This window comes from Gobius niger (genome assembly GCF_951799975.1).
Source record: "Gobius niger genome assembly, chromosome: 4".
Classification (NCBI taxonomy): Eukaryota; Metazoa; Chordata; class Actinopteri; order Gobiiformes; family Gobiidae; genus Gobius; species Gobius niger.
Genome location: NC_136855.1, coordinates 11,594,266 through 11,622,250, shown reverse-complemented (window position 1 = coordinate 11,622,250; position 27,985 = coordinate 11,594,266). Strand labels below are relative to the sequence as shown.

At 42.1% G+C, this 27,985-nt stretch overlaps 1 protein-coding gene across 1 annotated transcript in view; it reads left to right on the top strand.

Moving 5' to 3' along the window:
* The first annotated feature begins 440 nt into the window (after positions 1-440).
* Positions 441-27,985, top strand: part of plekhg4 (pleckstrin homology domain containing, family G (with RhoGef domain) member 4) — a 69,053-nt gene continuing 41,508 nt past the window's right edge. The window contains exon 1 of the mRNA XM_079555016.1: positions 441-544. Within this exon, the coding sequence (XP_079411142.1) occupies positions 542-544 (3 nt within the window). The 5' untranslated portion in view covers positions 441-541. The remainder of the gene's footprint in view (positions 545-27,985) is intronic.

The following is a 27,985-nucleotide window of genomic DNA, read 5'->3' as shown; positions in this document are numbered from 1 at the left end:
AAAATAATCAACAGAGTCAGCCACACGTAGGGACAGAGGAAGGTAGTTCCGCAAGACGAAAAGAACAGCTTCCCAAATATCATGTAAATATTTAGAATCTCGTTGCATTTGAACCAAGGATTAGAGTGTGACACGATTTGAGTTTCTCTGTTGATTGACAATAAATAATCTTCATCTATTTTTTTTAATTGTTGCATTCAAAAATACAGTATATTGAGAATTGACCATTGACAATAAATAATCTTCATCTATTTATTTATTTTTCTTCTCAAAAATACAGTGTATTGAGTAAAGATGCATGTTGCAGTACTCGTATATCTCCAGCAGAGGGCGCAGTAGCCCGGTCAGCTCTTAAAGGGGTGGGCGTGTCGGGTCAGAGCTGGGGGCGGGCCTTCACATGTGCGCTCCTTCAGTGACTCCCGAATCAGACCTGACCGTGTATGAACCTGGAGACGCTCCGGTCACCGCGGCCGCACATGGGATTACTGAGAGAAAATGCTCTCCAGGGGGAATAAAACAGGACTCAACCGCTGCAGAGAACATGGTAGGGCGGATGTTTTGACTTCCTTTGGACGCATAGTTTACGTGAAGTTTTGACTTGCGTGTTGCCTGTAGCACATGGGCTCTGCTGCTGCTGCTGCTGCTGCTGCTGGGGACAGGTTTGTTGTGGTGGTGGGGGTGGTGGGGGAAGGGGGTCGCTCCAAAAGGTGTGATCCTCAAATACTGGGGGATTTACAGGGACATTTGCAAAGTCAGTTAACTTAAAATGTCCGCCCTTTCGTGGATGTTGCCTGCCTGTTGTCATGCCACTCCTAACCTGGCACCTTTTGCGAGCGTTTCAGTCTTTTACGATTTGTAACGTTTTAACTGTATTTTCCCCCCATTTTCATTTAACAACTAGCACCTGTTGATTAGCCTTACAATGCAAATCGTGTGGCTAACAAATTTGCTAGCTAATTATTATTATTTTGTCATGTCAATACTAGAAACCTGATATATTTTGTGAGTGATCGTTGGGGTGCACTTATGTCAGAGAGGGCTGTTGCACTGGATCATGCACTTATGGACATTCAGTGATCAAAAGTGATCTATTTTTGTTGTAAATAAGTGTTAAAATGGGCTAAAGACGTGTGTGAAGTGCTTTCTAAATGGATTAGGTTCAGTCTTAAAGTTTTCTAAAACGTCTGTAATGTAATTGTTTTTATGTGCTGCAAATTTTGTGATGAGGAGCATGATGAAGGTCAAAAACATCATCTGAAATTGTCTGGTATTTTTGTTTGAACAATGTAGAAAGGCTCCATTGTCCTTGTGCACTGTATGTGATGTGATTTAGATAAGATAAAACTAGCATTGTGGTGAGTTTAAAGTCAGTTAAAAACCTGTGCATGTAGTGAGGAAAGGGTGTTTGCTATTCCAATGCACTACTGTGTGTTTAGAAGAGGGGGTATTATGCTTTTTTCAGTCCCATAGCACCAGTTTATAGCACACTTCAATGATGACCAAACCTTCTGTTGGTCTGTAACTGCAGTAAATTAGAATAACTGCCTCGTATAAAATTGCTCTCTCAAAATGGCTGTAGTGAATGTCTTGAAATAGGCCTCTGTCTCTTTAAGAACCTCTGACCCTTTCCGACACGCCCCCTCCACACACTGTCTGTGGCATCAGTGGGGAGGGGGTTCTGCTCAGGAGCAGTGGTTGGTTACTCGGCTGGTGACGAAAGCTCGGAGGCGTCTCCAGGAGGTGGGGGCGTTCCTAGGAGGACTCAGGCAAACCTATCCCTAAAATGGCCGCCATCAGAGTTTTGACAGATTACTCAAAAATACGTGAATGTGCCAAGACAACACTTCAGGCATGTTTTTAATGAGGGAATGACATAATAACATGCTCCAAAAAGTCGATTTTGCATAATACCCCCCCTTTAAAGGAATAGGCCACCGTTTTTACATACTAAATTATGTTCTTACCTCACTTTAGTCGAGTTAATATATCCCCGTCTGGTCTTTGTCCGTGCGCTCTGTCACGCAAACGGAGCACATACGCAGCCTCTCCCACATGTCACATAGCTCCGAAAAAGCTCACGATAGAAGCTACCAAGCTCTTCCACGTGTTCCCTATTTAAATAAAGTTACGTGAAGTGTTTTCATGCAAAGTATATTTACACAGAAATGTAACATGTCGATTTTATAAGCAAATAAAAAGGGGGACTATATTGTGAGGCGTAATGATACGAGGAGTAAAACGTCCGCGCAGTAACTCCTAAAGACTTCCCCCCGCTCACTTCCGTCAATAACCTTTAGGAGTTACTGCGCGGACGTTTTACTCCTCGTATCATTACGCCTCACAATATAGTCCCCCTTTTTATTTGCTTATAAAATCGACATGCTACATTTCTGTGTAAATATACTTCGCATGAAAACACTTCACGTAACTTTATTTAAATAGGGAACACGTGGAAGAGCTTGGTAGCTTCTATCGTGAGCTTTTTCGGAGCTATGTGACATGTGGGAGAGGCTGCGTATGTGCTCCGTTTGCCTGGCAGAGCGCACGGACAAAGACCAGACGGGGATATATTAACACGTCTAAAGTGAGGTAAGAACATATCTTAGTATGTAAAAACGGTGGCCTATTCCTTTAAGAAGAAAATGCAGTTTGTTGACTAGTTTTAGTGCCTAAACCCAGAAACAATCACGATAAAACTATGTGTAAACCAACTGACCCGGGACCAGCCTCTTTTAACAAGCCTGGGTATCTCAATAACGATGAATTGATATTTTCGAGTCCCACCACACGATGCCCACGCTCCAATTTGAGACTTTGAGTTTCACATGTTTAAAGCTCGTACCCTCCATTCCCCACAACTGACGCTTTGCAAGACTGTCTGAAAATCCAAAGTGTTTTGAAAACGCGGGCCGCAAAGAGCAACAGTTTGGAGTCTGAAAAAAAATGTGGCGTGAGCCTCATAAACGATGATGACTCAAGTCTTGGCTGTCTACGGATCTTTGCGGTTCGGCCTAAGTTTGGTGCTTGTTCAGGCATCTATCACAACAATCACGCAAGCGCCACAGGGCCGTTTTGTTTGTGTTGGTTTCGAGCCGTTGCTTTTATGCATAATTTCATTTTCGCTCTCGTTGTTGGGTACGCTCTTTGATCAGACGTGCGCAGCGTTTAGTCTGGGCCTGGTTTGGATTGTGGCTTCTGTTTTGTCTCTGTTGTCTTTATGGTCCCGGGCTCTTTGGCGAGGTGTTTAGTTAGTTCTTTTAAAAACTATAATCTGGACATTAGAGTGGAGTGCAAGGCAAACACAGTGTTCTGCCCTGCTCGCGATTTTGCTCCTGTGATGATAATGCAGGTACTGAGTGGCTTATGTAGACTTCAAAGACGGCAATAAAGGCATAGTACGTGTCCTTTTTAGAATATTTAAAGTATCTACATTGACAAGTATTGGGTTGATTCGGTTTGACTAACAAAAATGGTAGATGGGGGCGTCAATTTTAAGTGGCTGGTAGTAGTCCGAACTCATCCCCAACTTTCCAAATGCATTCCTTGCATCCTCGTCTTCATGGATGAGTTCATAAGCACATTTCACAACTTTCAGGGAGGAATACTGTCACAACAATGCTACGACTAGATGCTTGTTCACGCTCGATATCTGCCTTCACAGTATAGACAAACAGCAAGGCGTCATACAAGGAGTTCTAGCCGAGCTGAGGGGGGAAGAAAACCTCTCATGGGAATCTCACTGTGCACTGTTTATAGCCGTTTTCTGCCGGACTATAAACATTTATCGCACACACAAATAAAAGTCGAGCCCAAATCACCACAAATTGTTCAGTAGAAGTGATCAACAGCACTTGTGGCTAACTTTAGCACATGTAGCGTGAAGCTAACGTTAGATTCGGGTTTAGCATTGCTCCAGAGATGATAATACAGGTTACTCTGAGTAGCCTATAGACTTCAAAGACAGCAATAAAGGCGTAGATCATGCCCTTTTTAGAATATTCAAAGTATTTACATGAGTTAAAGCTGGGGTGCCTGATTTTTCCTGTTCAAACAGTGACATGTTTTGTTTTGGCCCAAACTTGTTTCTAGCTCTCACAGTCCCTTCTGTCTATTCAAATTGTTCAAAGAATGTAGTTATATGCACATTTCACACCCATATACAGCATTGAGAGGTGAGGAAGTGAAGCAGGGGCGGCCACCCCTAAGATAAATTCTATTAATTTAGATTACACTTCTACCATCCATTGCTCAATAAAACTTTAGGTGAGGACAAACAACAAGGTCTTTTTACAACATACTCTGAGGTGTCAATAATAAAACCAAAAAATCAGGTACCCCAGCTTTAACAACAAAGATGGGGGTGTAAATTTTAAATTGCTCGTTGTAGTTCCAGTTCCAAGGGCATTCCTTGCATCCTAGTTTTCAGGGATGAGTTCATTAGCACGTTTCACAACTTTCATATGGATGTTTTCACAACAAATTGTTCAGTAGAAGTGAAGAACGGCACTTGCGGCTGACGTTAGCACATGTAGCATGAAGCTAACGTTAGATTCTGGCTGAGCATTGTCCGTTTTTGAAGTATTTATGGGCTGTTGTATCACTTTGCTCTTCTCTGTATCTTTATTTAGTAGTAAATTATAATCAGCATTTATTGAAGTAATTGTGGAGAAATGGGAAAAAGTATTTTTTTTTTCCTCTGGCTGCTTCGAACATGACCTTATGGAAATTCCAAAGATGCCGTCTGTAACAAAAGTGATCAAATATCGGCTGCATTTATTTTGTTTTTCAGTGTGGCCAGTGTTATGCTCAACATATTTTAGGTATTGGCCATAGAGGTTTTACTCAGTGTTATTATAGGCAAAGATTCCTGTTTTTATGTGCTGTCTTTCTCATTTGGTTCCACCCCAGTTCTCGCTCGTCCACTCCTGGCTTTTCAACCCTGCCATAGATATTTTATTGTTGTTATGTTGCCAAATGGGCTAAAGCTTTCAACCACGATTGGCTCTACTCGGCACTAATTACTCCCAATGCCAAGTTGCGATCCCTTTTTAGAGACCGTTCCTTAAACTGGCCTCTTTCTGTTCCCACTCGTCATGACCCCGTTGAGGTTGGACACGCTTAAAGACCAATTAGTCGTTTGTTTCTGTCTCTTTGCTTATTGGGGCCTCCGGGCGTTCAGTGAGACGATCACAGGGCAGCTTCTCATACCAAACATGCCAAAGTCCAGTTTCTTCCTGGACTTTTCACAAAGAAATCTATACCTTAAAGCTGCGTTAACATTACGGGTGACATTTTGAAGGCTAAGTTCTTGGTTCTAAGGCTAAATTTACACAAAACAAGAACTTCGGTGCTGTAAGACTTGTCGCTTTGAGGCGAACCCTGAGTGAGCGTAATTACCTCTGACTAAAAGGCGCTGAAAGGTGCGACTCGCGGCTGTTTATGGTGTGATCTTTAAGAATGAGGCTGTATTGTTGGTCGATTTCCGTGTTTCTAGTGTTTGCCATAGAGACGGAGTGTGTTGTTGTACATGACAGTCGGTGAAGTGGGTGTGTGTGCCAGGACGTCCTGACTGAAACTCAATGACAGGTCTTAAGTTTGGACATGCAAAACCTGAGCGTGGCATCTCCGCTCAAATGACATTAGTTTATACAGTTGGATAAAAAACATATGTGACTGAACTTTCTCGGAGACGGGAAAAAAAATGTAGAAGTATGAATTTTAATTGTTTCTTCTCTTATTTTTTTGCCGTTAATTCGTCAATTTATTCATGGAAACATAGGGCTGCTCGATTATTGAAAAAATAATAATCACAATTATTTTTGTCATAATTGAAATCACGATTATTCAAACGATTATTTGTTCCCAATTAAAAAGGTCTTTATTTTATTTATATATTTATTAACTGTTTTCTGAACAGTCATAAAAGTACAAATGATTTCAAGTTTGCCTTGATTAAGGAGAGGTCTCTGTTTCACACCTGCCCCCTGCTGGCCAGCCCTCACACCTGCGCAAGCAAACTGAGCAGCGCTGTTTGTTTTTATGTCAGGCAAAAGCATGAGCCATGGCATGTGAAATGCGAAGGGGAAATAATCCCAGCGCCAGGAAATATGCAAGTCTGCTTTGCAAAAAAAAAAAGTGGAAAAAAATAAGCGTTTTTTTTTCTTCGATTATGCTAATTTTGTAATCGTTTAGTGGAATAATCGAAATTGCAATCGAATTTCGATTAATGGCATAGCCTTATGGAAACAATTATTTTATTATAGCTGACAATTAGAAGGGGGGTCACGGTGGGTGTAATTATGCAGAATGGACTTTTTAAGAGCTTTTCACACCATGTTGCAAAATAGTGTTCTCTCATCGAAGACCGCTAGTGCATCTTTGAGTAATCTTTGAATCTTCCCCATGGGCTGTTTTTAGCTCCACGGCGATGGCTCCCAAAAAGCCCTGAGGTCTTACCTATCCAGCATTATTAAGTAAGCATTATATCATATGAGGCGATATGAGATTCTATGGCCGTGGTTCTCAGCTGGTGGGCTGGGAACTATAAGTAGGTCTGGAGTAAAATGAGTGTTGATAAATGGATAACAAAATGTTTTTTTTTTTTCGTTTTGGGTCACTGCTTGTCATCAAACATCAAAGTTGAGTTCCAAAGCAGGTTTCTACTGTGCATCAAAAGCCATACATTATTGCGGCCTTAAATGAAAAGGAAAAAAAAGAATAAATCGGATTCAAACTGGCATTAAATCTAAATTGATTGGAAGATTATGACGCTGAAATGGACAATGTTTTTGCTCAAAAGTTGCCCATTTGTCCAATTCTCTCTCCTCTGTTTGATAGAATGTTTGCAAATCTTAAGAAATGAAAATATGTGCTGATTTTATTTCTGCGTTTGTGATTGTTTGTGATTGAAATGGCGTTATGGTAGCTGCAAACTTGTTTTATGATGTAATAATAACCAAGACCAAAAATAGCATGGTATGACTGTAAGGTTTCAGAAAATGATATAATGCTAAAAAACACACTATGAAACTAGCATGTTTTTATCATAACATGTAGAAACAACAGTTTTACCTCTCCTTGTAGTGCTGAGCTGGTGTCTCCTCTGCATCCTCTCGGTTCAGCGTTAGCCTCTTTAGCGTATGCGCCGCTCTGTGCAGATGGTAGATTTACATTCACTGCGATGTTATGCCTTTGTTTTTCTGAACCGGAGCCATAAACCGTGACATCTGCTTTTGTCCTGAGTGCATCACTTTGACCCTTTCATCGACCTTCAGCCCGGCTAACAGCCAACCATTGATTTTTTTTAAACATTCCTCTGCTTTTAGTTGATTTTAGTCAAACGAGCCTCTTCTTTAGACCCATCACTTAACACACAACCTGATTTATAGATGTTTCTGGTGCATCTTGAAGGCACAATTTCGCTTAAGTGAGTATTTATTTTAGATTTTTGCTCTCATTTTCCTCATTCTAAAGGCTGCAAAACCTGTAAGATATCAGCGGACATTTACGGATAAACCACAGGTAACAGATGTTTCATAAAAATGTCTTGAATCAATTTGTAACCTGATGAAGCAATTGTCTTTTCTTGAATATGGCGTAAACGATTTAAGATATTTTACTAAACCGTTTCAACACGGTTCCACCGATTTCCACAAAATTCATAACCAGCTGGTTGTTTGTCAATCAAACTTGTGTCAAAACCAGAGTTATAAATGCAGAACCAATACCAAGACAAAACTAAAATGGAGCTAGATTTAGACGACCTGAACTGAACATTTGTGCATTTTACGTTTTTGTTTTGGGTTAGAGGCCCTTGCAAGAAATGTGTAGCTCTCATCTCAGTAGGAAGGAAGGTCTCAGTGATTTTGTAATGTAGCCTACTGCGACTTCTTATTGCATCACCAAATATTGCAATAACAATTTGTCCAAACCCATTGCTAATATTGGGACCAACATCAGATAATAAGGTCATTTCGGGATAAATGCTTTTGTATCGTATCCTTGTGACCCTCTCTGGAAAAAAACATTCAGAATCTATACATTTATTTCACCTAAGCTTGTATTCTAGTTCTTTTTTTCTGTATCTGGAAATGATAGAACAGTCTCATGAACACACTACTCGATTCAAACCACAATCTCGATAACAACAAGCAACAAAGATGATTACTAGAGCTGCTGACAGATGGCTCACGATTTTGTTAACTCTTGCATCTAGCCGGAGCCCGACTGTGTCTATAATCCGAGTAAGGAGATTAGGAGAGGTGCATTGTTCCTGAAAACCATATGACTAATTAGCACTATAGACTGTATTAACCACTGAACAGGGACTGTGAAGGTATTAGTCAACGTGTCTCGCCAAAATTCATTCATATCTTCCGCCAGATCCGGTTTAAAGTGGTTTAAAATCAGAATACACAATGGGATATGTTGTAGTTATGCATCTCATCCAAAACAAAGCATAAATAAGTCTCTGTAATTGTGAGTAATGCGTGACTAATGTGCTCCATTGAAGCCCGGTCGTTCAAAAGGTTATGTGGAATTAAGATATTGCAAAAGGGATATGACTCTCTCTTTTCCTTTAGTCGGTGCCTGAACAGGTTCACTCTTCCCAGCATGCCTCTCCGTGTGGTTTGCGCAGTTGTTACAGGACATTTTATGAAGGCCAACTCATGAATTTTCCAAGATAAGTTTTGTGTCTGCCTTTGCTCGTCTCCAACCTGTCTCACATATTTTTTTCGAAAAGCTCATTCGCCGGCTCACTGCATTCTTAGTTAATACAAGGATGCAATGAGCGTGAGGACTGCTGACAATGCAGTCTTTCGGCTCCAACAAATAGTCACTAAAAATAGGTTTGCCTGATAACCTCGAAAAGAGTGTTTGAGATGAATGTAATTTTTTCCTTTGTCTTGTAAAATTCCCTGAAACTGATCAAGGTTAAAAGGAATTCAGGATGGCCAGTTGTAATAAGGATAAAGGAACTACAGCAGTACTGAGTTAGTTAGTTAGTTAATTTATTTTCTTCGGTCATTATGAACATTTAAATCACATGTCACATGTTTTCCAAAGATCTAAGACATTATACAATAAGAAAAACACATACATTAAGAATTAAATCTAAATGATGCCTGACCGAAGGGGTTTAGGCTGAAGCCAAGACTTATTCTGCCTAACCCCTTTTACGACTGTGACTCTGTGTCCCAAGATGACACACTACACACTTTCTTTAATACCAACGATGGTAACACTTAAGCACAAAACTTAAACTTCAACAAACAAAAATTATGCTATGTATCCTCGATCGACTTCTCTTCTAATGGTTTTCATTCAAGTGTTCTATACTTCTCTATCATGTTTGATTTATACATTTTCTTAAATGCTTTAATAGTTTTGGAGCCCTTAAGTTGAATAGATAAACCGTTCCATAGATCAACGCCTTTAACTGATAAACACCTCCTCTTAGTATTACTGTGCGCCATAGGTTTTTGTAGCAGATCAGTTCCTCTAAGGTTGTATCTAGATTCTCTAGTTTGAAACATCTCCTGTAGACTCTGAGGGAGCATGAGATTGTGAGCTTTGTACATCACAACTGCTGTGTAAACATCAACAAGATCATGCAATTTTAGGATATTTAGTCTGATAAAAAGTGGATTTGTTGGAGCCAAGTATTCTGCATGGCTGATCACTCTAATTGCTTTCTTTTGCAATAAAAAGATAGGTTGTATGTTAGTTTTATAGGTATTCCCCCATAGTACTTGAAAATTGTATTGTTATATTTGGGCACGCTTATTCATTGTTGCTCAGGTGAATGTCTGCCTCACTATCATGTCCTCATCCTCTCATAGATTTGATATTGTTGACATCGTCCCTCGTTGCCACGGCGCTTTGATTGAACAGTAAAGATAAGAGCCTGTAGCGGGACGTGTCAGGGCTGTTCCTCCCCGACTGTTCCTCCCTCTGTGTCGGGGCTTGTCAGGGGGCGGCCGCGTGAGGGAGGCGGCTGGAATGTACCACGCGTTGGCAACACAGAGACGATCTGACGGACGCAGGCTTATGGAGGTCCCAGGTCATAATGCAGCTTCATACACCAGGCATTCGGACATGTGCCACCTGTCAGCACGTCATATCGACACATGAGCGATTACGACGGGCCGACGGGGAGGGCAGTGGTCTTCGAAGGTGGGCATATGATGGGACATTAAAATGGCAATGCTAAATAAATAGATTTGACTTGCAGTTGCCTGTTTGCGCCATGTATAGTGTTTACTTCTCTCCATTTACTCCCGTTTAAGATTGTCATGATTAATTGCGGAATGAGCTCATTGTGAAGTTGTTTACGCGTGGAGGAAATCCCCTGTCCCGCTCCCCTGACCCCGCTCCTCTTGTATTTGGCACACTGACCCACTGGGCCCTAAAGCTGCAGCCTGTTTTCTGCTCCGCTCTTGGGGTCAAGTATCAGAGAAACCCGGCCTGTGTACATCTGCTCCGCAGCCCGACCGGAACCCCCTTCATCCCAGTGAAAGGAGCCCATTCAAGGCGTGTCACCGGAGGAAGATGTCCATTATCCACACTCGGGGGGCGACCGTCATTCCTGGGGAAGGTTAAATCTAGTTGACAGTTGTGGAGGAAGACCTGTTGTGTGGGATAGCTGATGGCCAAATAATAAAATGTCTGTGTTTCTTTTTGGGGGCCATTTGCAATTAGAAACCGTGTAGTTGGGTTTTCGCTTGTGTCAAGACACGATAGACGAGACTTGAGTTTGCAGCTCATAGGTGCACTGCAGATGAAACATAAAAGATCCCGGAAGCATAATGGGTAGTGTCAGGATGGGACGCTGTAGGAACACAAAGAGTGCAGAATTGGCATGACAAATTGTACTTTTTTTAAAAGTGCTTTTAATACGATCATAAACAAGCAAAATCCGGCATTCTTTCAAAAAATGAAAAATGAAATGCCTTAAAAAAGAACTGCGATATAAAAGCTGAAAATACTGTCGATTCCATTAAAAAAAAAATGTAACCTTTATTTAACCAGGAAAGTCCCATTGAGATAAAATATAAAACTCTTTTTCAAGGGAGTCCTGGCCAAGAGGCAGCAAATGAAATAAGTTCAGTTATTTTTCAATAAAATTCCTAGGCGAACCCCCTGTTAGGACAGATACGATACAACCCACGATTGGGAAGTTCAGCCCTTAGTCTTTTAACGTACAAGTAAATTGGCCTTTTACAAAGCCAACTTGCCTACCTCTGTTCTATACTGATCAAAAAGAAATAAAGGTTAAAAACGTCAGAAAGTGTTGTTTGTACTTGTATTTATACAGATTGTCTCCTTCACTGCTGTTAGTCTACCCCAGGGCAGGTCTGGCTTCTTGCTGTGCCACCAATGTATGTTGGACTGAATGAATTTGACTGTGAAGAACGTCGGGTAACTTGTGTTCGTGCTGTGTCACAACTCGTATTCCAATATTTGAATATGTGTGAAAGCCGAGGCTGCATAATATGAGGAGAGAATATATAATAGTTTGAATATGAAGAAGATGTTTTAAGACAATGTTATTGCTATATTTACCAAACCTTTTCAACACTGTACATTATGCTCTCCTTTATCCTAAACAAAAGCTGCAAGAAATGGTTAAAACAACAACACTAAATCAGTGCCAATTCTAGGCTAAATTGTATAAACTTAACCACATTTGTTTTTGTGGTCAATCTCTCTCATATGAACATGACGCTAACAATACTTACTTGTTATTGTCAGATTCTATTAATTGAAATTGCTATGAAGTCGTATTGGCTTTTGCTTCTTTTAAATCAAATCTTACTAAAACTTTATCCATGTTATGTAACAGCACTCATTATTTGAAGACGCTCGTGACACATGAGACAAAACGAGTACAAAAGCCTCTCCCTGTGTCAGCCATACATGGATATCATTCAACTTTCTCCCTCTGAACTAAACCTCCCGAAAATGTTCCTCGGTTACACTTTGGGAGCCGGTGTGGTTGCTCGGACGGCACAGTCCCGGGGCGATGGGTGCCGCACAATGCCTCTCTGTTTTTTGGCCGGAGAAGGTTCCCGTCTGCGTCTCTCGAGCGCATTTTGAAGCCTCTGTCATCCCTCCGCTCCGTGTGAAACCTGAATCTGTGGCACCCCTCTCGTCCCGTCTGAGAAAACATCCCCTCTCCAAACGGGACACGCCCATCACCTGAACTCAACACCCCACAGACAGGACTCCCATGGGGCTCACGCACTATCTGACCCACTTAAGCTTTAAGGGAAAGCACCCAAGAACCCACAGGACATGTCAATACTGAGGAGGATGTCGAAAAGAGAGATTTATGGTTATTGATTGATGGGAAACATTTTATTATCTGTGGTTTTATTACTGAAGCCATTTAAACATCGAGTTAAGTTATAAACCAAAAGCTTCAATCACTTTATTGTTCGGCCGAATCAAAATGTTTGTTTTCCAACTTGGGCCACACAATGATTCGTGGTTGGACGTAGCAAATTGCGAAGACTACAATTATTTAGACACATAATTAAAACATTAAAGTGAAAAAGCATTACATTTGACTTCCTGTCACCCGTAGAAACACTGTTCTTACCATTTTTACCAATTGAGTATATGCCCTTGATGGCGATGACTAGATCAATCGATTCATCGTGAACATCCCTACTCCATAGGGATTAATCACGTGTAAAAGCTTGTTGCAATATCCCTTTTTTCCACCAGATCCATAATCATCTGCTTCCGCTTTGTCGCATTATAAATCCCAGTAATTTCCCAAACGCCCTCACTATGTTACACATGTGTCCTCAGTCACCTCTGTAACGCCAGCCCAAGACGCACTGACATGTTCTGCCTCGCTGTAAAGAGGAAGAGGAACACACGGATAAACATAGCCTTTGAAATGAGAGCCAGGAGCGTCAGGTGACCTTCCACTGGATTTATACACTGTAAATATCACGGGCCAGAACTGACTGCAGGGGCTTCTGGGACTTGCGACTTTAGATCTGCACGATAAAGCTTAGACATACGAACGGATAGATTTTATTTATTTACGTCTGGGACTTTTTATGGCCCCATGCATCTTTTTCATCACTTAGACGAACCGTTTTGGCTGCAGACATGACTGGCACCGTCTTATCTGTTCCTGACACTAATGCGATTGTTGTTCATCGCTGACTGTAACTAAACGGTCTGGAAACAAGACACAAGACGTACCTGTTCTTCTAATCGGCTTCCAAACAGACACTCGAATGTGCGCACGGTTTATCTCATTGGCTTTGGGCCGTTTTAATTGGTTGAACATGTGTGCGTTGATTTAGGAGCTGACCCGGTTTTAAAGGTCGAAGTGAAAGGCGGCGCACTTTGAACCGGACACCGGGTCCAAATGCGGTATCAATCTTAGGTCTGTGTTGTCTAAGGAGAATCCCGGGTATGCCGGTGACGTTAACCAACCTGATTACTTTAATATAGACACACGAGGCAAATTAGCTTCCCACACAACCTCATCTTGAACTTGAATCTTGCTCCGGTCCATCTTTGATTACATTATTTCTAATCTTGTTACTTTCCCTTCAAGGATTGTCACAGCAAATCCTCTTCCATGTTGTTGCCTTTTGGTTTTAGTGCTGATTTTAAGACGGGTGCCCTTTCTGACGCAATCCACTCGAGTCTTCTTTTGAGACTGGCACGGTAATGTTGTTGACATGTTGCTGCTTGCTCTTTTTTACTAAGCCTTCAGAACAAATTCATGATCTTTTGATTGATTCCCTTCCTAAGACTCCTGGACCTGCACAATAAACTAGCACCTGTAGCCTGTGATCCCAAGTCGCTGTACATACGCTCTCCTTTTCGAACGTTTTGGATTAATCCGATGAAAATGTAAAATCTCTGCGTCGTGAGGCTCTCAGCTGTCAGATTAGCCGTGAGGACCGTCCCGGCTGTTCTCAGTGGGGCTTTCCCTCTTTATTTCCCCAGCGAAGGGGCCTTGAGACTGGGTCTTTTGTGCCTGTAAGCCCTGCACAGCTGGGCCGTGAGTAGCACTCGCCGAAGCCTCTTTTTTTAGAGACGACGACCGGAGCCTGAGAGAATCTAATGTGTTTCAAAACTGTTAAGGCCATCGCTGCTGTACTCCGCTGTGGCACAAGGGGGAATGTGCCAGCTCCTCCGAGGACATTTGATGTTTTTTGATTTAACCAAATTACTTCTTCTTGGAATCTTATGGGAAACGAGATGTCTGTCACCAACTTTGGCCGCGCAGAAGTGATTTGATTAGTCAGGAAATGTCAGCTATGGGATCTAAGAAATGTCTTGTGCTTTCGATCCATTGGACTTTTCCTGTATCTACAAGCGAGTGATTGGTATAGATGTGTTTCGAGACATCGTTGGCACAGATTGGCAGCCCCTCTTCTATCAATCAGATCCAGGGTGTCTTTAGCAAAGTCTTTAGAAAGTAACCTGGGTGTGAAGGAACAACAATATCCCTACCAAGTGTCATCTTGATTTTCAGGATGCGTTGGGATCTGGTTGGTCAAGCTTGAGACAAGAGTTTCTCACAGTCAGACGCCCTAAACAACGTCATTCCTAAACCCGCTTCAAGACTGCGCTGCAGCGAATTACAATCTTGTTTTATCAGGTCCGTTCCCAGGTGCAGTCAAGGTCATGTCTGCCTTTATCAGACTCGACTTCTGCGCACGTTGCTGGTGCTTTTGTCTGTTCTCTCATGGACACAGCCAAGAGTTTGTTCCTCCCTCCTTGACCCCCACACTCTGCCAAAAACTTCACAACTTCTGAGGTGTGAACCGCTGTGAAAACACTCCCCCAGAGCCCGAAACAAAGACCGAGCAGAGGGAGTTTGCAAAGAGTCTGTTCAGCAGGAAGCGACATCTCTAGTTTTATTAAGGCCATTGCAATGAAAAGAAACTAACCAGGAATTGTTCAAGGTGCAGCATTTGCCAAACTCTATTTGATTTATTTGTGCCATATTGTGCAATCCTGGTAATATTTCACTTTCAAGTTCAGATTTACACACGGCTGAGGTTAAGTTGAAGTTAAAGTGTACTTTTTTTGTCCCTGTAGGGAAATTTATCTTCTGCCTTTGAACCTTTCATTTTCACTGGGACGACCTGTCAGGAGCAGTGGGCGACCGCAGTGCAGCGCCAGAGGACTTATCTCTAGACCTATTGAACCTTGTTTTCAGGCTGCCTCCAAAGAATTTCCACAACCTAGAAAATATCCAAAATGACTTGTTTTGTTGCATACTTGCAAACATGTCGCTGGAGACATATCTTTGAGCTCAGATTTCTTGACGATCAAAAGAAACAAAAACACATTCAAGTTAAAATTAGCAGAAGCCACAGACTTTGACCCAGGGGCCGTAAGTTTGGAAAAAGTGATCACTTATCAGGTCTTAAATCTCGGGCCCGTCTCCGCTCACGCCTCCTGATGCCCTCGGGACGTCCCAATAGCACTTGAGTGGATTTATGGAATATGAAGAAGATACTCTTTCAGTTACGACGGCACATAGCTCTTTCAACATTCCTCATGTGAGATAATAACGACGGCACCGCTAATGGCGACAAAGGTGCTGTACAGTTTTGACTTGGTGCTAAAATGATTGATGTTGTGTTCAGATTTATAAGTAGCTGTAATCACAAGGGAGCGTTATGGATTTGCTGTAGATCTACATGAATTTTTGAAATGTGCCCCTCGTTTAATCAAAGTGTTGGCAATCTAACAGTTGCAAACAAGGACATACTTTCAGCGCTTCTATTTGATTCCTTGTATTTGTTACTTTGATATTTTCGCACATAGGCATCTCGTGCACTCCTCCCTGTCTATGGCCTTGAGCCCTTCTCAAAACCTGTCTGACTTCTGCACAATACGGCACACTGTTAGTGAAAGACAAAAAAAGTGACTTAGACCAAAAACAGAGGCATTTCGCACGAGGAAGTTCCGACTAATAAAGGCATGGGCCTAATGTAAATGCGCACCAGATGAACGGCTGAGACAAAAGCTCTGTTCACACGGGAATAGCGTTACCGAGCTTCAGATAATTTGTAATGATCGGGGAAAACAGAGCAAGCCAGTGTGCACCTAATCCTGCACTGCAAAGGCAAATTCCACATCAAATAACGTCCGTGTTTCATCAAAGATCCTCTGATAACATTATTAATGCAGAGGAAATGAAGGTTTTTTAGTAATACGACTCTTTGCAACTGTATCTGTCACTGATGGAGGTCATTTGAAAAAGCAAGCTGGGTCTTGAATCAGTGTTTTTTTGGGGGGGTCGTTGGAACATTTTCAGTCTGTCACGGGTCACTTTTAATAAATGTTTTTGATTAATTATATATATATATATATTTTTTTTTCAGATTCTCTTATGTTTTGTTTATGGTAATCATGTCTCAGTTAGACTTTAATGCTCAAAGAGTCAGTAAAGAGACTTCCAAGCAACGTTGCTCTTACTTGAGTTTATCTTTTGGCATTTTCCCCCCAGTGTGACCCCTGAATGTATTTGTTTCTGCGGATTTTTGTCATTCCAAAATACATTTTTTTGATGAACATTTTCCTTGTTAATAGCTAACACTCTGAGCTTATAAGCCAAAGTGTGCAACATAAAAATTTATAAAATACGATCCGAGGTGTACAAACCTGTGACTGATTTTCACTGCAATGATTCTCAGCTCAGCTAAGGCCTAAGAAGTTGTGGAAGTCGGTTCCGGAGATATCCGGCAACAACAATCAAATTTGTCCCCTCTGTAACCAGGAAGCCCTTCTTAATTTGCAAAATGAGGAGCGCAGGAACAGAATTTTCAAAAGTAAGCGATAAAGCTCCTCTCCTCCTGATTGGACCTGACGGCCTGATTCTCAGGAAAAGCTCGTCCCATTGGCCAACGTGGGAGGATACTTACTAGCCTCTGATTAGATGCTGAGATCCAGGAAGGAGGGACTTAACAAAACATAGTATATTATTACTTGCTTTACATGAAAATGCAAGACCAGGTGATCGATTTCCCCCCCCCCAACTATGAGGAAACTTAGAAAGTACAATACAGAATGCTTTTTGCAGCATTTTTGAGGGCCCCTATCCTGCTCTGAGCCCTGGGTACTCAGTGCCCTTTACCCCCCAGTCTGACGCCCCTGCATTTAGACTTTAAATGTACTACAATGTGAATTCTTATCTGTCATTGACCAGTTTGTATTTGTCCAACCGTCTTCCCGTTACCAAAGTAATGTTTCCATCATGTCCTAAGCGTTGGCCTTAAATCTCTGATATCCCCGTCTGCGCTGCCTCGGCCTGTTGTGAAAGCATACGAACCCCTCATGACAACTTCCCTCGCTCCTCTGTGACGAACAGCTGCTGTGTCCCGTCACCGGTGAAGGGGGGGTGGCGGGTGGAAGGTCACGTCTCTTGTGGGTCTTTAGCCTGCGCCCCTCTGTGTAGAGTTATGGCTCCGCCCTCTCCGCGGCGTGTCACTGTGATTGGTTACCAGCGAGGTCGTGACCCCTGCTTTTAGGGAGGCACGACCTTGTTATGGTGAGCGTTGGTTAAGCACACTGACTCACCTCTTTGATGTGTTTATGTGTGGGCTGCGGACGCCGGAGGCTGTGATTAAAGCACACTCTACACCCGACACTTAGGATGCATTTAGGCAGGAGGAGTTCATGTGGGATGTCATGGAAGAGGATAGAGGACTTTTATATATTATATTTTGTGCATATATGATTTTTCTCTCCGCTTTCCTATTCAACAACGATATAGAACATCACCAAAGGATGGATGTTCTGTCTCAGGTTTGAAAATGTATAAGTTCCACATGTGGCACAGCAGAGTTGACAGATCAATAGCAGTTGTGAGCAGATGAGTGGCTTGTTGTTGCCTCCTCCTCTCTGATCACGCCTTCAGGAACTGGTTTGACTGTGGGCCGTCAGCGGGGCAGGTCTCCGGTGACTCATGGGCCTCTGGGGAGACGCTCCTCTGCCTCTCGCTCACTCATTTAAACCGGGACGCACCGAGAGATTGGATTAGTCTGAACTAACAGGCTCCATCTGCGCTCCCGAGAGGTGCGCTGGCTTCAAACGCCGCTCTAGAGTCTGCCCCCCCGCCATTGTTCCGCCGGGACGATGTTTGCGCTCCGACTGTCGTGTTGTTTTAGTGAGCAGTGGCTTTGACAGGGCGCAGTGGACTGTTTGAGAGACGTCGACTCCTCCTCCTGCAAAATGTAAACAAGCCACTGTGCCGTAAACAGACTTAAAGGGTCTATAACATGCTAACTTAACTGGTCCTCATTAAAAAAAAGAACTGGAGTGGTGTTTCAATTAATTAGTAGTTTCCGTAGTCTGTCTCCCACTTTCAAATTTCAAATGCCAGCCCACTCTCTGATACACGTCACTCAGAGAAATCCACAGAGGTGTCCCTGCTCAGATTTCCATGTTTGCGGTGGCTAAGTTAGCTAGCTAAATCTCATTTATATTCTGATGCTCTGGTCGAAAAGAAGAAGTGCGCCATCTGTCAACATCTGCCATCAAAACTACATACTTAACTATACTTAAGTTTGTTTGTTTTTTTCCCACTATGCAACTTCGCACTATGCAACTTTTTGGGTAAAAAAAAAGGAGCCCCGCAGCTGTTAGCTTAGCGCCTTTACTTTCCATACCGGTGGGTCCTATGCTTTGGGAATTTTATGTCATGTGTTTTAGGATTAATGGTAGGTTTCCGAAATGAACGTAACCATGGATACGGTTCAATCAGCAGTGAAAACCTAAAAAAACAATAAATCCTGGAGCGTCCTATCAAACATTAGGATGGTAAGTGAAGACGGCGCTATGCAAACCACCCAAGCATCTGCTTGGTGGCGCCGTTGGAAGAGCGGGTCGTCTCGTGATCGGAAGTTTGGGGGTTTGAATCCCAGCTACCGCAAAGGCACACTGTCGTAGTATCTTTGGGCAAGACACTTCACACAGCTTGCCAATGTCTGCGTACATTGGTGTATGAATGAGAGTGTGAATGGGTGACTGGTTCCTCACTGTAAAGTGCTTTGGGCCGGATAAAGGGTAGAAAAATGCTGTGTAAGTTGAGTCCATTTACCATTTACCATCCGCTGGGTCACTGAAAAGTCAAATACACATTAATATCAACTTTTTTTTTTTTACATAAAAAGTTGCATAGTGCACCTTTTAAGTTTTAAGAGAAAAGCAATATATAGGACTTTGAAAAGGACATGAACTTGCGAGCTCTTGCTCACTGTTTGGTCACTGTTGGAGGTGAGGTAACAGGCCACACAGGTTGAAATGCGAAGCCTCGCACACGTCATAGACAAGCTTTTTACAGCATATGACCCGGCGTTAAAAAACTCAAAGGCATGTACATGCAGCAACAACCACTAACTTTACATTGTAATAAATGCTCTTGAGAAGACAGGAGAGAATGGTGTGTGGCAGTGCATACCAGTGCTTAAACTTTTTGGTAATGCCTCTTGTCCATTTGCCCAAGAAAACGTAGAGAACAGGAAAAGCTGATGCTTCTTACTAAAAATAATGATTATAATAGACTTGCCCAAATGTTGAACTTGTGAACCCTCTGTCCACTGCCAACGTAATATCATGATTCAGCGTCGACTGGGTTTAGGTGGTGCCCGAATTGTCTGAACACTCGGCCTAACCCTCAAAAGCAATGTTAAGAACATCTTCTTCTATTTGGAGCCGAAACACAGTTACAATGCTGGTGTTAAAGCTTATGTTAGTGCAGTTATTGAGACGTGCCAGTCGGGTTGGACCGGTCTGCCCAGTCGCCTGCCGCTGTCCCGTTCATTTAATAACACAAAATAATGTTTTCAGTGACGCCTTGCTGAGACTGGGAAAATATGCCAAGATTCCCTGTCATTTCCAAACTTTTCTCCTCCATAATTTACTGAAAAAGGAAGTTACAGGTGATCTTTATGGGCTTAAATTAGGACCCCAAATGTGAATGTTCCACTAACGGGATCTGAACAATGAACTAGACTTCAGACTAAGCGTCACTAGTTTTAGCTACTGAATACGACGGCTACGGCTAATGATAATTTAGGACAACAGTTAATCAACATTGTCTGTGACCATTTGCCACTATTCCAACAATTATCTAAACTAGGATTGCAAAAGGGTTGAACTTTAACTTGGAAATTTAAGGCATTTTCAAAATTTAAAGACTGTCAAAATACTTAAAGAACTTTTTTTTTTCTTGCATTTTTTGTTGACTTAACAATTCGTGAACTTTGAGCTCCCCATTCATACGTTTTTGAACCATAAAACACACATTTGAGCGATGTCACACCCCGGACCCGTACCAGAAGTGTGAGGACCATATCGTCATGCCAAAACATAATCCTCAACTTTCCTAAACCTACACCTACAAACGGCAAAGTTTTATAACATTAATTTGGTGTTCTCACCCTGTGATTGGTTAAGCCATTCACTCAGATCATGACAGACCACTGACAGTATGAGGAGTGGGCGGGGCCTGTGTCTGATATGAAGCTGCATTAAACAGAACAGACATAAAGTATTGACTTTACTGTAATACTGCACACACTTGTTGAATCAAGATGGACACAAAAATGGAATGAGTCTTTTATTCCATCTCCTAAAGCTCTTCTTTATATGGACCACAGCCCAAAACACTGTCCTCTTCAAACACTGGTGCTCAAACATGACGTAGATGATTTCTTTGAGACTTTTTATCTCTGCTGTGACAGATGTTTCAGTGTACAGCTATCAAATCAAATCTTTATGCCTCAGTTCATATCTGTCTGTAAAGAAGCAGCCTTCAGTTGTGTTCGTTTCCTGTCTATTCCCATTCATTCCCTTTCAACACTGAAAATCCCTGGAATTTTGCAATCCTAATCTAAAGTATAAACTCTAATCTGCGATCTCTTGGTAGTGCACTAAAGCAAGAACAAACCCGTCCCCCCAAACTATATGTGTCTGTGAATACATGAGAACTATTAGACTTCACCACAGTTTGAGAACTCCTGCTCTGGGGGCACCAAACCACAGGAAATCCTATCTTTAACCTTTGACCCTGACCTTTTTATTGCGCCACCTTTAGCCACTGTGGTCTGAAGCTGCCATTTTTCTCCCTTTGTGGCCGGGCAAGAACTTGATCTGATAAAAATGCAAAAGACTAAATGAAATCAAGTTGAATTAGCGTTGTATTTATTGAGATTTGTGGAGAATGAAGGCATTATTCAGCGTAGCGGCAGAGTGGGTGGCCTCCCGGGCTCTCCCATGGGAATCACAGTGAGGGGCTTTGAAGTCCCACTTCTCTCTCGTACTCTCCTAGCAGGGCTTTCTGTCGTCTTAATGCTCTAATCCACTCATTTATGGAAACAACGGGAGGCCGGCGTTGATTTGCATGTAGTACAGTTGACCCTTAGCTCCCAAACTCTCCGTCTGAAACCACTGCGATCGCACAGGCCCGATTGGTTCTGGCTTTTCACTGCTCCGCTTGACAAATCCGGAACAATCTTTTCACAACATTCGGGTTGAGACGATAAAATTGGCTTCACATGGGGTGCAGATGCTCAACCAAGTCCTTTTTTTGACCGAGTGGCCAAGCAGCTTCAGTACTTTGGGGTTTTGGAATTTCTCAGCTCATGGCCAATGTTTTCTCTGAATGCGATTCTTGTTGTATCTCGGGCTGTCACGATAATTGCTACTATATCAACTTATTGTTCCATAAATGACAGATACACAATGCATTTTTGGCCTCGATACATTCAATACATGTACATTTATGTGCATTTATTGTCACATATTACACTTTGTTCACTTTATGTACAAGGTTTCATTTCATGTTGGATATTTTAAGATCAAGTACTTTTCAAACAAGCTTTACCGTTCAAGTTTTAGAGTTGTTTTCGATCTTCAATGTATTCAAATTCGGTGATCGTATCCATTGTTAAAGCCATCTTCCATTACGTTTGTTTGTAATTGTTTTTATTGATGAAATTTATCTAGAAAATAACGTACAGCTTTACTGTGAACTGGCTCCATGGAGGTGTTGCCCTTTTTTATATTTTTATCCAAACTTTTGATTTAAAGGGGCATTATGCAACTTTTTTTGTATTTTTTTTTAAATTGGTGTGTATTTCACCTTTCAGTGACCAAGCCCTTTCCACCCCCCACCCCCCCGCCCATGATGCTCCAGGACCAATTGTTTTTAGGGTTTTTAGTAGGTGTTCACTGCCAATTGAGCCGTCTCCATGGTAACACATATGTTACATCCAGAAACATACCAGACCCTAAAAAACAAACAATTGATCCGTCACAGAGGCCGAGATGGAAGTTAAAGGCGCCATGCTAACCACACATACTAATACAAACTTTTATTTATATAATGCATCTTTAATATTACTCTCTCTTCAAAATTACTTTAATAAACCATCCACAAACATTGTCTCTCTCGTTCTCTAGTTCAGGGGTTCACAAACCTTTCAGGCCACGACCCCCAAAATCACTCATCCAACAACTCGGGACCTCCTTCAAAACATTCAAAATCTGGTTTAATGACGTTAGTTTGGAGACTGTATTTTGGTATTTGGCTTAGTTACACAAAAATATGTGGTTTTCAATTGAAAATGCATCCAATTAAGTAAGAAATGTATAAAATAAATACATTAAAAAAACGCTGCCCACTTTGGGAACCACTACTAGTTGATCATTAGAGCACATTTGGTATTGCTAGCATGTTCGTTTTACTTGGTATTCTTAAACTTGAGTTGCTCTCGTGACACAGCGACATACAGCCTTAGGATATTCTGCAGTGTGACTTTAAGCGCTTTTTCATTTTGACTCTAATCCACTATTTAAAGGTGCACTATGTAACTTTTTATGTGGAAAAAAATCACTTGATATTTGTGCATATTTTACCTTTCAGTGATTTTTTTTAGTGCTGTTTTTGGTTTAGCATGGCGTTCCCTCACAGCGGCCTCTATGATGCCCCAGAATCAATGGTTTTTGGGTTTCTGGACAGTTTCTGGTACGAACCTGTATAAACAATTGATCCTGGAGCTTCATAAAGGCCACTGTGGGGGAAAGAAATGGTGCCATGCGAAACGAATAACACCACTCGAATCACTAAAAGGTAAAATATGCCACATAAAAAGCTGCATAGTGCAACTTTTTAAGAACCACCTTTCTCGAACCCTTCCCTATTCTACCCTATCTTCGTTTTCCCATCGTGGCTACCTTAAACACGTGCCTTAGTTTACACTCACAATATTTTCGCTCCGGTCGGTCCGTGCCGTGCAGGCGTTCGCTCTGCGCTCACATGTCGCCCTGGAGACATCTTTCTGGGATTAGCTTGAGCTGACAGATTGATCAGTCAGTCTCCTTCTTCTTCTACACCCTTCACCGCTCCTCCTCTGCGCTTCTGTTATTCGATATCCCGTTGCTAATATTGGCCGTCGCTTCACATTTGGCGGCCAGTTGTTGTAAGTCTTTCTGGCTGAGTCACAACCATAAAATTTCATCTCCGCGTGAGCCAATAAAGTGGCCTCCTTGTTGCTACGGACAAATTACAGGCTTGTTGCCCCGACACTACCACGTCCATATTTGACATACCAATCCAAATGTGTTGCTGTAAACCTTTTGTTCCTTTCAAGAGTTTTAGTGACTCTCCATCTTTAAACACAAAGTACTGTGCTGGAACACTTTTCCAAGAGCTATTTTGGTAGACTCAGCCAGGACTGAACTGACTGAATAGAGAAAAATGTTAATCAAGTGCTGGCAACAGGTGGAACCAAGATAAACATCATTCATCTTCACCAACTGTAGATGTCTTTTAGGACTGTAAACTGCTGATGTTTTGCTCGTGTGAAGTGGATAGGAAATGCGTCACGCCATCACATTTTTAAGAAGTCAAACAGCCTAAAGTTACTGGTATTTTAATTGTAATGTGAATGTTGACACAAGAGCCTGGAGCACCTGAAGCTTGAGGCGCTGTCCCAGTTTCTCAATGTAAATATACACAAGTAGGTTAAATGTCTGATGGATATATTACAATATGACAAACAAGTCAAGTTCATCGGTAGTATTCCAGTTGCTCCACTTTGACCACCATGAAGCAAATGATTGCATTATATTTGTTTACAATATAGGCAGCAATAAATGGTGCGTATTGATTTTAGTGGAGCTGAAACAACAAATCGATTAATTCTGACTTAATTCTTCATTTTGGAAATACATGTTGGGTCACTTTATGCATGCACTGCTATCCTCAAACAAGTGCGAACGGCTGGACCTTGGCACAGACATCTGTCTCTCATCATTGTAAATGAGCCACAACTGTAGAAGAATCACAGTCTAAAAGCATCTCAATATATCATATTGGGTCATGCTGTAAGGTCATATAACACTGATTTCATAATAAATCAATAGGCTCTGGATGAGAGTATTGGCTAGAGTCAGAACTCTGGCAGAATCGAGTCAAACAGCTGTAGTCGGGAGCTGAACTATGTGCTTTGTGATTTAGCATATTGGGTAGCCATGTGAGCTCCGGGCGCTTCTCCGCCTTTCAAATTAATACAATCAAACTGAAAAGGCCTTTGCCAATAGCACTGAAATAACACGTGTCTGTCACTGACAGTTATAATCCTGTATCTGCTGCCACTGCTGTGGTGTTGAAAATGCTGTGAAATACTTCAGGTTTATGTCCCAAGTAGCTGTCTCCCTCTTGTTTGTGCATCTTGACTCAACATTGACCAAGCACACATTGATTTAAAAACAATCGAATCTACTCGGGTACCAAATAAAAATGCTATTTGTTATTTAGCACTAATGCAGGTTTTTTTACAAAGACAATTACCTCAGAGAACTCTGAATGACTTAAGGAAAATTAGCATTTAGGACAGGGGTAGGCAACGTCAGGCCCGCGGGTCTAATCCGGCCCTCCAGCACAGAACCTCTGGCCCTCAAGATGATTTTCAGAAATATCATTATGCAAATAAGAGATCAAATTCCTTTTACAGTACTCTAAACATGCAAGAAATAGTGTCAGTATTTAAAAAATGCCCTGGCATAATATCCCACTTGGTCCTACAGTATGTAATGTGAAACAGTGATTCTCAGCTGGTGGGGCCAAAAGTGGGTCGCGGAGCCCTTTTCAGTGGGTTGCAAGTCTATACTTTTAATATTTTCCATTGGTAACAGCCTGGAATTTCAGTTTTAAAGGCATATCTACTGCTTGTTCAATAAAAACTTGTGTGGGAAAACACAATATTTTGTACGATATATGACAAATAAAGGTTTTATTTGGGTTATTTGGGCCTGTCATCCAAGGGTAACATTGGCTCCCGACTTGGGAACCACTGATGTAAAACTTTGGCATTTGCAGAAAAAAGTTCTTTACTTTAGGCTACAATGTTGAGGTTCAGCCCTTGTTGTTTTGGCGATGATGAAAATCCCGCCTCAATTCATGAGCAAAATGAGTAACATGTGCATTTTTTACTCATGCAGCTTTCTCTCATTTATATAAATGATTTAAGTTCAAATTCTAAATTTGGTGTGACATGCCCTCAGAAACCTACATGCTGTTTTCCAACTGTTTAGCTCCTGTCTTTAGAAATGTCAGCCGTCCTCAGTTGATTTATTCCATTACATCCAAAAAATAGATACATAAAAAAGTACAACAAAGAACCTTCAGATTATTGCTCATGTTGACTACTAAATTGATCTGATTCTTTACTGCCCTAGATTATTATATATGACTTTGACTAAATTGTTTGTTTATGAAGTTTCTTAGCAAGTAACAATCTAGTATTTGTTGCAGCTGATTGTCCTGGACAATCTGGGAAGGTTGAGTTTACTGTCTGGGCATCAGGTGTTCAAACCAAATGTCCAAACCAAGATTGTACTCCACTACCATGTTTATTAAAAACAGTAGTAGTTATAGTACTTTATTAGAAATGTAGGCCAGTACTTTGTTAATCGAAACCCAGTCACGAGACGCGCTCGCTGCCAGGGCCGTTTTAAAACTCCCTCCGGCCTCACGTTCTCACACGCCGACAGGAATAGAGGCGAAGATTAACCGCGATACATTAACATTCACATTCACTGAGTTCAGCATTAAGTGTGTCAGGACTTTGGAGCCAGTCTGGAGTATTTATACTTTTACCAGTCTGCTCTGCCCGCGGACCGCTGTAGATACTGTTTCAGCCCCGGCACCGCACAGGGTCTCCCACTCCCACTCTCATGGCCTTCTGCCCAAAAAACATTGTCCAGCTTGTTTTTGCGGCGGGGCGGTCGCGTGTGCAGGACAGGCGTGCGGGCTCGGGATGAGAGCAGCTGGAGGCTAAAGACGACGACAAAAACAGCGAAAGTTAAGTCCGGACCGAGAATAGCGCTGTGGGGTTTTTCAGGCTGTTTTTCAATGGATTACAGCGACTCAAGCGAGGCCTAATTGAGGACGCGGGTTGAAGATGGTGTGGACCCAGGTTTCTGCCCATGTAAGGACTGTTTTCTATTGTGTGAATGAGTCATCTAATGAAAACTAAACCGTAGCATGTCTTTAATGTGTTTTAAGCTCATCCAGATGTTATTGCACCCAATTTGCTCAAATTTGGCTACTACATTTTTGTACTCTCACGGACTCACTTCAGGAAATGTTTGCAGCTTTAACAAAGGTTGAGGAAAGTAAATTGCCACCTTGATCTAACTGTTCTGATCTGGGGTTGCTGCAGTTGGTCAGGTCTAGGTTCGGCAACACTATGAGCCCAAAGAACGAAAATCAGCTGACGACCTGAGCATCCTGAATGACCAGGTTATTCCATTAATGGATTTCTTCTTCCCTGATGCCATATTCCAAGATGACAATGCCAGGATTCATCAGGCTCACGCTTTGAAAGAGTGGTTCAAGGGAGCATCATTTTCACACATGGATTGGCCGCCACAGAGTCCAGATCTTAACCCCATTGAGAATCTTTGGGATGTGCTGGAGAAGGCTTTGCACAGTTGTCGCTCTCTCCCATCATCGATACAAGATCTTGGTGAAAATTGAATGCAACACTGGGTCCTTTGACGTTGCAGAAGCTTATTGAAACAAAACCACAGTGAATCGCGTGCTGCAATCAAAGCTAAAGGCGGTCCGACGGAATATTGGAGCGTGAGACCAGAGTATGTTAGCTATGCGTCCCTTATAACCATGGCTCCACACACTGTGATTTATAGACGGGTAATTTGTTCACTCTTCAGTCAAACCCGATAGTGTTGAGCCAAACAGCTGCCATTTCATCTCTGACCACCACACGGACACACCAGCAGATGAGTGAAAGGCCTTGCCCAACATCAACATCAACAGCATGGACATGCAATAACTCATATCCTTCCCTCACTTGATCCAAAATCGTTTTTTTGTTCTGGTTGTGTGGTTTTGCTGCAGCGCTTTAATAATAAAAGCTGCAAACAAGCAGATTTTCACACTTATTTAATTGTGATTTTGAGGCGTGCCTTTGTCAGACACAACTGGAACTGCTCAAACATCTCCTCCGATAGATGCGCGTCACGCCTCTCCCGTCACGCTCTCTCTTTCCCATAAGTTCAGTCAGAAAAGGCTCGCGCTCGTCTACCGTTTGCTCGCCGCAAAGAGTCGATTGAGGGTTGCAGAGACGCTTTACAGTTGTGTGAATTTTCGAGCGATTGCCGCAAACGCACGGGAGCAGAACTCCATAAAGAAAGGAATTTTGTTTGTCCCGAAACCTCTTCTGCGTTTCACAACACGGCCACCTGCCAAAACAGAGGCCAGAGACACACAGCTCCACACACGAGGAGCATCTGCAATCACGGGCAAATTAGGAAAGATTATACATTATAAAACGTTCTCAGAAAGGTGACGCAAAAGGATAAATATCTGTGGGTTACTGTTGAAATAGTCAAAACCCAGTTAGCAATGATCAAGTGTTGTAGGAACGTCTCTTGCCATTTTACGGGTTTGTTTTCCTTT